We start from the raw sequence: 14,942 nt of genomic DNA, 5'->3' as shown, positions 1-14,942 counted from the left end.
AACGCAGGCCGTGTTGATCACCAACCCACCATCCTGTCAATTAATGATCAAATAAAGGCAACTAGAGCTCCAAAAATGTGGCATTTTTGGAGCTCTAAAATGTGATTGCTTCCTGTGATTCTGATGCTCTGTGTTCATAGAGAAGAAACAGAACAACACAAACTGTGGATCGATGGGATGGATTTGGCACCCCAGGCTCTAACAAAGTGTCAGGAGAGATGTTCTTGTCTTCCCAGGAAGAACACACCCACAGTCTAGAGCGTCGCCTGTAGTCTGCCTGTATGCGCTGCTGTCAGACACAACAGCCGCTTGTAGGTTGCATCATCACTTAATTGTGACCCGAGAGACACCCTTTTTCTGGCAAGCGGCTTCACAGAGGCAACCACATGTGTGTGGAGTTGCATGTAGGTGTGCGTGCGTGTGTGTGTGTGTGTGTGTGTGTGTGTGTGTGTGTGTGTGTGTGTGTGTGTGTGTGTGTGTGGGTGTGTGTGTGTGTGTGTGAGTGTTAGCGAAAACCCACTGCCCCTTCTGTTGCTGAGTCTACCGCTGCTGCAATCACCTGCAATCCTTTCAACGCCTCGCTGCTCCATCCGGTTGCCTAGAGACGGGGGTCGCCTGGGCCACCCGGTTTATGATACTGAGGAGGAGGAAGACAGAGATGCAAAGCAGGGTGGGTTTGAGAAAAGGAAGAGAGCAAAGGGTGGCCTTAGTGAAGGTGCAGGCGGGGGTAGGTGGTTGTACTCATCTGGTCAATGTGGGGTCAAAGGTAAAATCAGCTGTCTGGTTGCATTGGATTTAAACTGGACACTACGTGTTATTCACAGTAGCTTGCAAAAGTATTTGTCTTCATTGAACTTTTTTAATGTTGTAATGCAATGCACTGTTTTACATTAGGGTTTATGTGATCAACCAACTCTAATTAGTGCATTGAAGTGGTTGTAAAATTACAAATGTTCATTTTAGTTATTTAATTTTTGTAAATACAAATGTAAGAAGATTCAAAGTCCAGATCTAGTCGTGCTTAAAATGATTTGGGTCCAACATCAGTCACTAGTTGTGGACAGAAATTATATTTCTACATGCATGTAACAAAGTGGTTGTGTTTGTATTTATTCACCTGCAACCACTTAAACATTCTGTCGGTTCTGTTCAATTGGATCATTAATTGAGTTCGAAGGCGAGCGATCTTCACCGAGAGCGATCGATGGTTCTGTGAACAAACCAGTTGGCCTTTATTGTTAAGACGTTTGCTGGAAGGTGCTGGAAATCTTAGGTCGCTCCACTACAATGGAAGCCCAAAGTACAGAAGAAAGTGTAGAAAATAGAACAGTAAACGACGGAAGCGGTTCCAGAGTGAAGGTTCACGGTGACCACGTGGGTCCTGTAACAATCAGAGGACAATGAAACATCGTCACGTTGTTGAAAAAAAATTTATATAGTCCAAAGAGAGCTGGTGGAACATTAAAGGACTAACATCAGAGCTTTTTTTAAAAATATCTTTTAAAAATTCTTTTTACTTAGACTGGAGTGAGTTTAGCATTTTCAGAGATGGGTCCAGTGGGGACTATCTTTTTGAATTTCACAGAGGGAAACTGCTTCTTAGAGACTCAACAATTATGCTTTAAAACGTGCCCGACACCAGTCGGCCATGAGTGGATTTATTTGTAGAACCGTCCAAAGCTTCCAGCGCCGTGAAAACACTGAAAGCTGTGTTTCAACGACTTGCTCTCTGCTTCCTTTAAAACCAGCCATGGTCAGAAGACTGTTTGTCATTTTCACCGTGTGATGGATTCGACGCTGAGCATGAAGGGAGGATGGTGCTGGGGTGGGAGCGTCAGAGGAAATGTTGCTGAGCTGTCACAGCTGACGGCCGGTTGCTCACCTTTGCACCACGTTGAACAGTGCTGAGACACGCTGACTGATTTCATCCCTCAGGAGCATCATTTCATCATACTTGTGTTTTCAACACTTGTCTGATGACAGCCTTACAGCAGTCTGTATGCACAGAGGCTCATCTGGCCCAGTGGGACAACGAGAAGCTTCTCAATTGCTGCATGTGTCTGTTTGAGTGTGTGTGCGTGTGTGTGTGAGACAGAGAGAGAGAGAGTGAGAGAGATAAATAGAGAAAGGAGGAAAAGGAAGTGATGAAGGAACCTTGTGCTGTGAAGGGAGCTGAAAAATATTGTGTTCTGTGATTTTTATTTTGTCATATGGAAACATCAAAGAAGAAATTGTTTTACAATGTGAGCAAAGATTTGGTAAAATTAGATAGTTATGTCAGTAATAATGCAATTCAAATTACCTCTGCCATCTTTGCGGAGATATTTTTGCGGAGATTAAATGTTTTTTGCCCAAGGCAAAGAATTTAATCCAGAGGTCGCTAGTACGTGTATTAGTATGACTGGGTGAATGTAGCTTTAGTTAGAAGTGGACGGTTTGATTGTCTATTTACAGTTTTAAATGAGGCTCCATCATGTTAAACATGTGTTGTTGTTTTTTTAGAATTATCTGTAAACACCCTGGAAATTTTACTTAAGGTCATATTTTGTGAATCACAGCGGTCCAGGCCAATCTGACTTTTTTTTAAATTATTATTTAATCTCTGCATTAGATCTCCTTACACAAACACTTAATTAATAGTTCACTTTCTGACTTTGCCCACCTTTTTAATCAGGACGATAAAAAAAACAAACAAACAAAAGCAAGGTAAATCGTAATGTGACAAATTTTATTGACTGAACAATGTAGCTACAATCAATTTGCTACCAACAAACTTCAAGCTACACGATGTTACCATGAGAAGCTGAGTGAGTCACATTGATCAAAGTGTTCTGAGTCCCGTCAAAAGCTTGCCTTGTCACTTGACGTTAAAAGGCAGCCCCAAACTATAAATGCACATAAAAAAAACAACACACAAACAAAAAACAAGACAAAAGCATAAATATCAACGCAATAAATATATCAACAGCACAACAAAAATTGCACCAGGAGTCGATGTTTGCATCATGCTTACATACATTTGTTCTCAAAACACTTTGTAACGTAAAGCTCTGCTTTCTGATCACATCGTTACTCTCTACTAAAACCTCAAGATCCACCGCTGTGGTTTCTGCACACAGGGGAAAAAAAAAAAAACAAGCAGAAACTCTTCAAGCCAATGGTAAAAAATACAGGACAAAAAGCTCCACGGAGCATTAAGCTGGTTACATTACTAGGTCAGTATAGAAGGCATACAAAAAAAAACTACATTCCACACATTAATGCTGAGGTTAATATGAGAAAGTGTCAGTCAGTGCAACAGTTTCACAATGTATATATATATATAAAAAAAAAAAAACCCTCTTGAGGTACAAAGTTGTTCAACTTGACACCGAACATTTAAAATGGCCTAACATCAAATTTTCTAATTGGCCTAAAAAAAAGATTATAATAACAATAAAAAAATTTTTTTTTTAAATCACTGTTGCATTGCAACCAATCACAATTATTTTTTTTTTCATCCACAGAAGAAATGAAACATTCAGGACCCCTCCGTCTGATTCAAGGCACTGTCCAGGTACGCCCGCATCTTCTCCCTGTGAGGCTGGCTGAGGCAGTAGCCCACGGCCCGCTCCGCGTCCGCCACCCGCCTCCGGAAGCGGTCGCGGTCTCTCGCCAGTTCCTCCCAGTGACCTTTACGGGACGCCTGGCGGGCGAAGGGCCAGGTCCGCATGACGTGGACTTGGACGAGAGGAGAAAATTGCACCTGAGACGAAAGAGAATGGAGAAAACGTTACCTCTTTTAGTTAGAGAACGTCATTAAAAATGTTGTTTTTTTTGTCAAGTTGCACCAATCTAGGGGCAATTTTCCCTTGATTTAACGTTGATCACTTTAAATGGTGATTGACGGGTTAGTAAAAAAAAAAAAAAGCCAATTTAAAAAGAGGCAGCACATTTTTGTTATAGTCAGTAAGGAAATAAGGAGAACCAGTGGGTTATATCTCAAAATGAAAAATTACAAACTGAACATTGTCCAAGTATTTTGACTTTGACTATCTCTGAATATTCTAGTTTTGCAACACTGCTGAAACTTCACCTCGCCAGCGCCGCAGTCAAATTCTCCTGACTCGCTGGAGTCACATGACCAGGATTAGTCATGACGACCAGAGGCGTTGCTAATCGACACAAACAAACAGCTCAGCTGAGCGTGTCACTGAAACAGGAAATAACTCTTATCTCTCCCTTTCAGTCACGAACGGCAGACACTCCCTTTGTCCAGTTAAACTTACACTCAGTATGATAACATGTCGTACGAGTGCTACACTGTAAAAATCTTTGAGGGCTCATAAAGGGCATTTCTTTCTACTCTATTCTTCAGCTCGTTGGGTTGCCCATCTTTTTTGAAATCTTAATTGAAATAATAAAGTCTATGAACCTTCTTTTGCCCGGTGCCGGCCTTGTTTTCTGCTTTTCCCTCAGCAGGTAAGCGAGACGTCGGCTCGGGTCTCTTCCACGGCACCAGTCTTTTGTCCTGATGGCGGTGCTGCTTTAACTTCCTGTCCGCCAGAGCAGGTTTGGATGCTTTCATCTGCTTCCTGGTCTTTGCGGACGGATTTGGATTGTTGGGTTTGAGTGACAGCGAGGTGCTCTGGAGGCAAGCCTTAAAGTTCAGCGGGTGATAGGGGTCGTCCTTTGGGCCGAGAGATTCCCAGATCAGCTCTTCGTTGTCGTCGTCTTCTGATGGAGGACGACTACTTTGCCTCTCTGTCTCTGTCTCGGTGTTGGGAGGAGTTGCGGGGAGTGAGGCTTGTTTACGCGCTGAGGGGGGTTTGGTTTTGAGAGAGGGGCTGCTGGTTGTGCTGGCAGTGAAATATAAGGGGTTGTACGGGTCTTCTGGAGTGCTGAAGAACTCCCAGAGCTTGTCGCTTTCCTCCTTGTCGACGTCGGGGCTGGAACACTCGGAGCCGGCCCAGCTGCTCCAGCTGCTCTCGCTATCAGAGCGACACACCCACGCGCTCAGACGCGGCGTCTCCTCGCCGGCCTTCAGGTCTGCGTCGCCGCAGGTTTTGACGACGGGTTTACTTCTCCCCATATCAGAGTTGGTCGAGATGCAGGCGGAGAAAAAGAAGGGATTGTACGGATCGCTGGATTTCGACAGAGACTCCCAGAGCTCTTTGCTCTCTTCGCTCTCGAACTCCACGACGTTGGGCTCTTCCTCGCTGCTCCACTGAGAGCTTCTGTCTTCCTCTGAAGTCTCCTGTTTGGCAGCTCTCTCTTTGGATTTGAAAGCTTTGTCGCAACTTCTGAGGCAGGCGTCGCTGGAGCTACAGCCGTCGCTGGACACGAAGATGTTCCAGTCGCCGGGGAAACCCATTTTCCAGGTGGACTGGTGTCCGAGAAGGAGGCCGTCGTCGGCGCCGCCCGTCCTGGACACAAAGTCGTCGACCAGGCCGCAGCACAGGTCGTCGGCGCGCAGGCTGGAGAGGAGGGCCTCAGCAGTGGCCTTCCCAGCGAACGGGTCGCTGACGTCGGTGCAGAAGTTGGAGCCGCCGACCATGACGCCGTTTTCGCCGTCAAACAAGGATGAGAACAGGAAGGATTCAGGAGTGTTGGAGGCCGTGCCCATGTGCTGGATGTGCTCTCCTGTTTCGTCTGTGATTCTGACGTGGACCTCGAACCTGAACATCTGGAAAACTGGAGAAGAGGAGAAAAATATGAGAATCTAAATAAATCCAAGAGTAAAACTTAGGTTATGTGGAAGTTAATCGTAATACTTTATACTTTTACATCACAGCTGTTTGCAGTCATGGCTCATTACACTGCTCTCTCTAAATATACTTATGTATTTTTTAATTTCATTATGCAAATTGCACATTTTTTTTCACTGTTTCCTGGTATGTTGAACTTCATGAGAGAATGCTACAAGTTTATAAGCATCAACAGCTGAATTGTAGATCAGCATTAGCTTACATGCCACTAAAGAACAATTTTACATTGTGCCTTCCTGAATATGGACAACTTGTATTAAAGTTACTTTCTTCTACCAAATGATAAAAACCCATACGCCATTAGACTGAATATATGTTGCACATTTTCCAGTATTAAGGGGGGGAAAAAAGAGTAGGTAATCTTAAATTAATTACAACGTAAAAAATATTTTCCTGTCACATTAAATTCGCTAAATTTGGGAAAAATGTATAAAAGGAAAAAAAAACACAACGTGAAAGGATATTTCTTGCATAATTCAGACAAAATAAAATGTAACCTTTCGTTTACTCAAATGTCAAAAATATTTCCCTGTAGCTAAATTTGAGAAAATGTATCAAATGAAGAACAGAAAGAGCGCTCGTTTTATTGCCTTGTTCTTACCTGAAATAAAAGTGTAATAGATGACCTGAACCAGCAACCGAAGCTGTTCCCACAGCACGGTGAGCATCTGTTTTGTCCAGGGAAGAAGCGCCATCCCTCCACCGCCGAACCTCTCCATGGCCGTCCGCTCCGAGCCGCTCGCCACTGTAGGAGCCATTTTCTCCCCCACTTCTTTCTTCTCGGATTACGGCCACCGTCACTAAAAATATCCTCACGTATTCTGGTATTCCTCGACCAAAACCAACAGACTCCGCGTATGTGCCGGTGACAGATATGCGTTCGAGTGTTGTCGCTTCATTCTCTGGCTGGTTTTTGCCATTTTCGCGCTCCTTCGTCAAATTCGCTCCAACAGGTACGCCATGTTTCTCTGGGTGTTGTGTCTTCGTTGTAGTAGGACTGAGTGTCTAGTTGTTGCAACAGAAGACTTTAAATACACGCGGTGACGTCGTAACGTCTGGCAGTGGATTGGACAGCCCAACTGTCAATCTGACTCAGAACGCAGCTCGTGTCTACAGTCACGTATGACGCATAGAAAGTGCCCGTAATTTCCACGGTAACCAGGAAAGTCCTCCGAGCAGCCCCTGATATTTATGTAGGCTAAAAACAAGATGACGTAAAGAAAAGGCAAGACTTTCACCTGAATCAAAAACAAAATTCTCATCACTAGAAGCCGTTTCATTTCAGCTAACGCAAAAAACATGACTTTGGAGCCAACACTGACATAAACAGAAAAGAGCAGCCACACAGTAATAATGAACCTTTATGTTTTGTGGAATATTTAAGCAACACAAAAAAAGACAATCACATACTAATGAATTTAAATTGTTTTATTTATTCAAAATGGGTTGAGTTTATGCCACCAGAGCAGAAGCTGTAGAAGACTCACTGTAAAAAGAGAAAAAGATTACAATTAAAGATTCACAGCACTTAAAAAAAACTTTGATTCACATGTTAACAGCGTGCCATATATACAATAATGTCAGATAACATAACATTACACATGATTGACATGTTGTGCTGCATGTCTATAAAAACAGTAATGACTGTTTATTAGTTTAGGTCAAGACTGAGGAACTTCTTCAAATAAATGATTACTACAACAGCCTTTGGCTTCAAGTTCAGCACCTCAAGCACCAGTATTCCTCTCAAACAGTAAACTTGTAGTAAATTTCATATCACAGTTGCATCAGGTAGTACAATTTTGTATCGAAAAAGTTTAATATTTAGGTTTACAGTTTATTAATGTAAACAAATGCAAAAGGTTCCAATAAATTATTAATATTGCAGGACAACTCACTTTTTATCAGTGAAATATCCTGCCTGCATGTCTGGCAATATCCTGACAAACAGGATATTGCTCGTTCTAAAACTGCCATTGACATGTTCTTTGTTAAATAAAATTTATTGCTTTGATTTAATAAAAGGCATTTATAGAGCAAGTCCATGCCATATTTATAATTTAAAAAAAAAGATATAGGTAGCTAGTTAACGAAAAAGAATGGTGCGTAGGTCAATTACACACAAAAGCAAGCTAACTTGAGCCAGACGTAGCCTTGGAACCACTGGTTGCAGACCCTTGGACTAAACCCTCAGGTATAAAGACCACCAGCATGAACTTAAATGTATGAAGGGGACTGGCAGAGATAGCACCAAGTAGCCATTCTGCTAATTTACCTCCAGCTTTTTCTAGCACAACAGAAATATCACAACTCTTAACAGTGAAGAGCAAGACAATGAATTGTGCATTACCTCAAAGCATCTAATGCACTACAAATAAAGATGGGAGACTTAAAATGTTCAAGTTAATTTTACCAAATGTTCCCAAATATAGAGTCAACTCTTCAACTAAAGTAGGAATAAGGAATGTTTCAGTGAACAGGGAATACATACTACTTCCAGTTGGGGGCCAGTACTCTCTTGGTCTTGTAGTAACGGGCCAGCCTGTGGATCCTGCTCTCAATGAGAATCAGGCGGAACTTGGCATCCTTATCCTGCAAACGTCGAAATGAATAATAATAGGAATTATAGCGGAAACCTTCATAATTAAAAATACAGACCTTAAAACAAATACAAAAACAAGCTTTAATATTGTTTAATATCCAAGATTTGAACCTTTCTGTTTCTCTCCAAGTGCTTCCTGACCGCCACAGCCTTCTTGATGAGGTGGTACAGATCCTCAGGCAGGTCAGGGGCCAGACCCTTGGACTTGAGGATCCTCAAGATCTTGTTGCCCGTGACGAAACGCACCTGGGCAACACCGTGGGAATCCCTCAGGATCACACCTGAGCAGGGAAATGACAAGCAAAAATGACTGGAAAGCCAGAAACTCCAACACAATGAAACTGAGTGAGGCAAAACTGAAAGGCTGGATTATCGTCACATTTCTGAAATAATGGCCAGACATTTTTTTTGCCCAGTGATTTTATGTTTTTGCCTCAGTCATCTTTTGGCAAAAAAACCCCAAAACAAAACAACAAAAAGAACCGTGAGCCATTATTTTAGGTTGGTGATGTTATGTAAACAATGAGTGACAGAATTTCTAAATCAACAACTTTATATCTGAGCAAGCAGCAATTTTAAGAGATAATCTTTTCTAATCTTTAGAGATAAAGACAAATGCTTTGCAACACTCAGCTTTGAATTAATTTCATATCAAACATTTTGTCCAGGTCCTTCTAGTATTTGTTTCTCTGTAGTTAAATAATTTGATTAGACAGAAAAAGGTAAATTATTAAATACTAAGAATTCAGCTACAATTTAACTGAGTTTTCCTAAAACCTTCCATTAAACCTGTTCATACAAATATAAGAGACCATGAACTCCGAATATTTCTACACAGTAACTTAATTGTCAGGTGTCAAATCAGATGCTAAATGATTTGAAGCAGAAATGTATTTTTCTAGAAAATTAAAAGTTTCTACTCAGGCATCTCATTTAGCTCCTCTTTTTATGAACTTCAATCTACTCAGCACGAGTCACTGCAGTATTTATGATGCAATCGACAGTTTTAAGTGCTGTATAATTTTCTCCACCTACATACAGTAACAGAACAGCTCATCTTAACTATTAAAAAACACATTTTAAACTAATCCTAATGTCTCTCAAGAGCATCGACGACAAACTGTCCATATGTTGCTGTGCTAAATGTGATTATTATTATTATTATTTATCTAGATGTATTGACTGATGGTCAGTTTAATCAGGATCACAGTCTGAACATTCATTTTAACTGGCTCACTCAGTGTTAGAATCAGGTTCTACAAGGATCCGAATACAAAAAATGAAAAATTATATCATAAACCTAAAATTCATAATAACCAAATCTTTATCTTGTGGACTGCGATTTAATTTTATTTTCCTCCCAGCTAAACGCTTGTGGTCATTACTAAGTTCTAGTCTGCACACACACAGAAACAAAAAGATTTAGACTCCAGGTTAACAAAAGTAACTAAGCCATGTTAGAACACAACCAAGTATAACATTTTATTGAATTCATTGCCAGGTGTCCTAAAGTCTGTACAGCAGTCGGTACTGGGGTGGCAGAGGGCTGGACAATAAATCAATAATAGCTATTATAATAGACAAGTGATCAATATCAACAGATAATATGTCTGATAGAATATTCAATAATTTCACTGAACTTTGATCAAGAAACGCACAGCATTCAGGGGGGGTGGGGGGTGAGCAGCTCAACCTTTCACGGCAACCTACGCAAGGTGGGTGTTACCTAGCAACAACCTCCCTTGAGAACCTTGCACTTACTGTTTAAAAAAATCAAAACAAACAAAACCCCCCAAAAAATCAAACGGAGGATTGGAATACAAAATACTGCCAAACTCCATCAGTTTGGCAGTATTTCAGATATTTAAAGCAAAAAACTAATAAATAATTATCAACAGATTGATATGAAATATCGCAGCACGTTTCTCAGCCACATTGTTCAATGTCAGAATCAGCTGCAATATATTTCCATTTTATTCTCTCCTGTTTGCTTCCATAACTTTTTTTTTAGCATTTATGTCTAACTAATGTGAGCATCTGCTGCTGTGAAACTGTCCAATTGGCAAAATACTACATTAGCATCTGGAACGCAAGTCCGCAACTATATGAACCAATAATTAATTCCCTCTAAGCATTTCTTTGTGATATGGATCTTTCGATATTTCATGCAGCTCTAAGAGGTATGTGATTGAGTGCAGTGTCATGAATTTGCCATTTCTGTCTTTCCTCATTGCTGGGTTTGAGTTTAATACGAGTGATTACTATTCCATTACAAATGACTTAAGGGAATCATACACAGAATTTAATTTCTTATCTTTTTTTGTTAAATCCCCATTGTTGTTAGCTCAAAACTTTCATTTCAACAAAACGGATTACTCCGAAGAGGTTTTTTTTTTTTTAATGTTTGCATAACAAACAGAAACTATTCTTAATCTCAGGTTAATATTTTATGGGTTTTTTTTGCTCATACACCAAAATGTGTATGAGCAAAAAATAATAATAATAATAATAATATGGAATATTATTGGAATTTTGAGGCTATCTAAAACAATCACCAGTTCTTCAGTTTAACCAGTTTCAGCACTTTTAACATTTAATGACTTACCAATCTGAGAGGGAGTCAGACCCTTTTTGGCCAGCTTGAAGATCTGCTCTTTTACATCATCAGATGTGAGCTTGAGCCACTATGAGAACAACATCCGCGTTATTAACCAGAACAACGGACCATCAGGACCGACACGGTAGAAATATAAGGCGTACTTACAGTGGGAACACTGCGCCTGTAAGGCAGAGCTGACTGGGACAAGCCCTTTCTGAAAACGGGAAAATAAATAATTTAATGAACAGTTTGGGGAAAACACTAAAAGACAGTCAATACAATAGTTAATATGTTAAATAACACGGCAAAAAGCTATTATTGAGCTCGTGGAAGCGAACAGGCCGGCTAATGCTAGCTTCAAACATCTGCTAACGATACAAACCGAGACCAATACATGCATTCAGAGACTTTGGTTTCAATAACTTAAATGTGCATGAGCTTTGAAGATTTCTTCGACTGAAAATATATAACCTGTAAGACGTTATAATAAAGTAACACTTCTCTGAGCCACAACTGTGCCGAGTTGCTAATGCAAGCAAGCTAGCTAGAAATAGACAAGCATCTGAAGGTTTGTCTATGCTGCTTTTTATTCGTTTTGCGACGATGTAAAGTTACATTTTTTAAATCACAGTCGACAATTATATGTTTATCAGCGTCGTCGTGAGACAAAACCCGACCTGCCGCCGTTTAAATCTAACTTTTAATGTTAAAAAGAGAGCTCACCCGGGAGCGTGCATGCGACCCATGATGGCGGTGGAGGAAGAGAGGCCGCACACGCGATAGAAGAAACTATTTTGCGCCTGCGTCGGAAGTGGCGTAGTTACGTGAGACGGCCCGATTTCCTGTAGGCGCCCTCGTAAGAAGCGGCTCTACTTTTTTTGATTATTAGCATTAAAAAAAATCTACCTAAGTTTTAAACGGTTCTATGGTTTTAATGGAAATGCCCTGTAAGTTCTCCATCTTTACTCCCGAGAAAGCTGCGTACTATTCATCATGGTTCCGAAATTCTTGCCAAATTCAACAAAAATATCTGAATAATAATTTTAGACAAATAAATGTAACTGGCCATTAGAATTTATCCGCTCTACTTTACAAATAATAAGAAAACTAAAGATCGGCTTAACCGTTGCTTTAGTCATTTTCTCAGATACAGTCGGTCAAATATGAATGTTAACTAATAGCGTTAAATAAATGTAACCACAGAATTGCATGCATGATTATTTGGAGTCAAGCTGTGGAATAATTAGAAAATGTGGCTAAAAGAGAGATCAGTTACAAAAGAAATGTAAATTAACTTCTTTTTTTTGTTTGTTTTTACAAGATATTTGTAAAAAGGCGTCTGAACTCCTTAGATATACATGACTGTATATTTGCCCATACAAATGTTTGTTTTACACAGTGTAGTTTAACTGAAAATGCTTCTAGTAAAAGTAAAATGACTATACGTTTAAACAATTAATTAAAGCCATTCCTTTTTATGTCTGTATCAGGAGTCTTTATGATACAAAGAGCCATTTTTGCCTCAAGTCCAACTAAATAAAACTTTAAAGCTGCAAATATATATTTGAAATGTGAATTTTTTCACGATTTTTGATATATCAAACATTTCTAGAGGACAATAGCTTGTACAGGATATTTCCAATTTTATTTCTATTTTTAGGTTTTAAAATACTAAAACATTTTGCAAGAGTTGATATATTGTCTTCTATGGAATATTTTTTCCACGTAGTGTCTATCCTACCAAATGAAATAGACCTGAATAAATGTTACTGATATATTTACTTCCCATCTTGTTGTGGAAATTAAATGCAATTATTCAATAAAAAAAAAAAATTAGACCCCTGCTAATATCTATCTATATTTATAAAATTTACTTGGTTCTTTTTATTATTTTTTAGCCTGTTAGAAAAATGCTAGAAATATCAAATATGACTTAGAAATTTTACTTCCTAATTTAATGCCTTGAAATTGGGTCTTTGTCCCTTTAAAATCTGCTTTTTCAGAAAGTCACCACAGCATGGCTCCACTATTAACCCTTTAACAACGTTTTTACCAGCACTTCACAGAGAAGTATCCCCTACAAAGAGCTCAGCAAATACTCCACAAGATGTTTGCTAATTGCTGCGGGCTAGTCTGAAGGAGCTGAGAGGGGGAATCATGGGTTGATGACTGCTGTGTTAGGCAGAAGCTTGGAAACTGTAGCTGAGGAGGAGCTTCATCCTCGAAGGCGGAGCTAGGTCCATCCAGGCGTTTTGCACCGATGAATGGTTGCCACGGAGATGAAAGGATTTCTCAAACATGCATTAAAACATCAAGGTGATACTCCATTATGTTTTAGATGACTACAATATTATAACATGACATAAAGCTAAAAGTAATAAAATAAAAGCAGATTTTACATAGTGCTGCCTCTTTAAATGTTTGGCCATAATTAACATCGCTGCATTTCGAGGGGAAAAAAGGGGGAACCATCATGTACTATTATTCCCCTGGAGGAGGAACTGGTGCACTTTACAAAACGAATGAAATCACCGAGAGAGAACATTTTGGCAAAAATATTGAATAACATCTCAACACATCAGGCAGACAGTAGAACTACTGATGTAAAAAGGTGTTCTGGGTAACTCTGAATTACCCAGAATTCATCAGCACTGGTCCATCAGCAGGGATGGGCATCAGAAAGATGCTCACTGATCAAAATGAAAACAAAAGCACAACTAAAAAGGATTTATACCGCAACGTTAAAACGCAACACAGGCAGGAAGGAGCACGTGGCGTTTATTGAAAACCATTTAATTTGCTTTATGAAAGAGACACGCCGTACACGCCGATCCGTTTAGGCTCAAGGTCACCAATTAAAATATAAATAACTGGCCATGTTAACACACATACTCCTTGATTTCTCTCAACGGTTACTAAAAAGAGAAGAACCAAGAAGTTCATATTAGATCCTGTAAAAACTACTGTGGAAAAAAGAAAAGTCTTTGTTATATTTTTTCCTTTTATTAAATATGAACACAACTTTAGATTCATAGTTACATAGAGAGGAGAGTAGTTTATGAGCTTGTACAGGATAATATTCCCTTCTTGTGAAGATGTTTTATATCCAAGTTGCTGATCAGGATTTATAATATTTTCCCATCTAAGAAGAAAAAACAAACAAACAATAAAACAAAACCTTGCTTCTTCTGCCTACAGAAAAAAACCTTTGTGAGGAGTTTTTCTGCCCAGCCACTCTGGTCACAGTGAGATTATTAGACCTCAGTAGGCACTTGGAGAGGATGCGGTTCAGCTGCAGGAGCTTTCAACAGGTCACCTCCAGATTCCGCTCCTAATTTTTGTTTTCCATTTTTCTTGTGATAATTCTACTGAAAAAAAATAAAAAATGAAATGTGCTTCAAACGCTTATACACGAACCTCTCTGGAGGTGTGCTCTGTGAAAGAAGAGAAACCATTTAATCATGTGAATTCAGTGGGTAAAAAAACAAAACTGCTACAACAATCCTGATGGCTCTGACCTTCCACCGGACGACTTCAGCTTTACAGGATATATTTTCCTCTCATAAGGACATTCCACATTATTTAGGAAATTAGATATAGTAATAATAAGGCTAAATCATGAGTTAAAAACAAAGGCACCGTTCTCCAGTCCCTATGGTAAGTGGTTTATTTTTGATGATTTGTTAGTTTTGGCACAGTTTGGGGAAATTAAAAAATTCCTACAGCGACTTTAGGTTTGATCTAATTCAGTTTGATGGGCAGTCCTACTGTTTTCCATGTGTTCACATAGGAAATAAACCATGACGCGTAGAAACATTTCTCCTTTCAATCCTTTAAAAAACACACCAGTATATATAGATTCTCTTCTGAAAGTAAGCCGTTTTGGTCCTCTAATAAGAAAATGTACAAAATATTACATCTTAGTTATAGTTTTTGTTTTAAAGGAGGCAAAATAAGATTGTTTGTCACATGAAACAATCTTGATTAGTTTCTT

At 39.6% G+C, this 14,942-nt stretch overlaps 2 protein-coding genes and 1 non-coding gene across 3 annotated transcripts; all 3 read right to left on the bottom strand.

The window, feature by feature from the left end:
• Nucleotides 1-2,707: 2,707 nt before the first annotated feature.
• On the bottom strand, nucleotides 2,708-6,810 carry ppp1r15b (protein phosphatase 1, regulatory subunit 15B). Its single transcript, XM_044125291.1, has 3 exons — nucleotides 6,349-6,810; nucleotides 4,415-5,673; nucleotides 2,708-3,745 (listed from the first exon to the last, which is right to left on the bottom strand). Exons 1-3 carry the CDS (start codon nucleotides 6,503-6,505, stop codon nucleotides 3,521-3,523), a joined length of 1,641 nt encoding a protein of 546 aa, XP_043981226.1. The 5' UTR covers nucleotides 6,506-6,810; the 3' UTR covers nucleotides 2,708-3,520.
• A 350-nt stretch (nucleotides 6,811-7,160) lies between these two features.
• rps13 (ribosomal protein S13) lies at nucleotides 7,161-11,789 on the bottom strand. The gene is made up of 6 exons (XM_044125292.1): nucleotides 11,672-11,789; nucleotides 11,114-11,162; nucleotides 10,955-11,033; nucleotides 8,461-8,630; nucleotides 8,239-8,339; nucleotides 7,161-7,233 (listed from the first exon to the last, which is right to left on the bottom strand). Exons 1-6 carry the CDS (start codon nucleotides 11,692-11,694, stop codon nucleotides 7,200-7,202), a joined length of 456 nt encoding a protein of 151 aa, XP_043981227.1. The 5' UTR covers nucleotides 11,695-11,789; the 3' UTR covers nucleotides 7,161-7,199.
• LOC122836380 lies at nucleotides 7,967-8,094 on the bottom strand. The gene has a single exon (XR_006371525.1). It is a non-coding gene; the product is annotated as a small nucleolar RNA SNORA19 (small nucleolar RNA).
• Nucleotides 11,790-14,942: the final 3,153 nt, after the last annotated feature.

Source organism: Gambusia affinis, linkage group LG08, assembly GCF_019740435.1.
Source record: "Gambusia affinis linkage group LG08, SWU_Gaff_1.0, whole genome shotgun sequence".
Classification (NCBI taxonomy): Eukaryota; Metazoa; Chordata; class Actinopteri; order Cyprinodontiformes; family Poeciliidae; genus Gambusia; species Gambusia affinis.
Note: the sequence above shows the minus strand (reverse complement) of the source record. Positions and strands in the feature narration are given on the sequence as shown.

Excerpts from the sequence above, each read along its gene's own strand:
- ppp1r15b (XM_044125291.1), bottom strand. The coding sequence starts at position 6,505 with ATGGCTCCTACAGTGGCGAGCGGCTCGGAGCGGACGGCCATGGAGAGG. Across the intron at positions 5,674-6,348 it reads CTATTACACTTTTATTTCAG|TTTTCCAGATGTTCAGGTTC; the intron begins GTAAGAACAAGG and ends CCTCTTCTCCAG. Across the intron at positions 3,746-4,414 it reads CCGGCACCGGGCAAAAGAAG|GTGCAATTTTCTCCTCTCGT; the intron begins GTTCATAGACTT and ends CTTTCGTCTCAG.
- rps13 (XM_044125292.1), bottom strand. The coding sequence starts at position 11,694 with ATGGGTCGCATGCACGCTCCCGG. Across the intron at positions 11,163-11,671 it reads GGTCGCATGCACGCTCCCGG|AAAGGGCTTGTCCCAGTCAG; the intron begins GTGAGCTCTCTT and ends TCCCGTTTTCAG. Across the intron at positions 8,340-8,460 it reads ACTTGGAGAGAAACAGAAAG|GATAAGGATGCCAAGTTCCG; the intron begins GTTCAAATCTTG and ends CGACGTTTGCAG.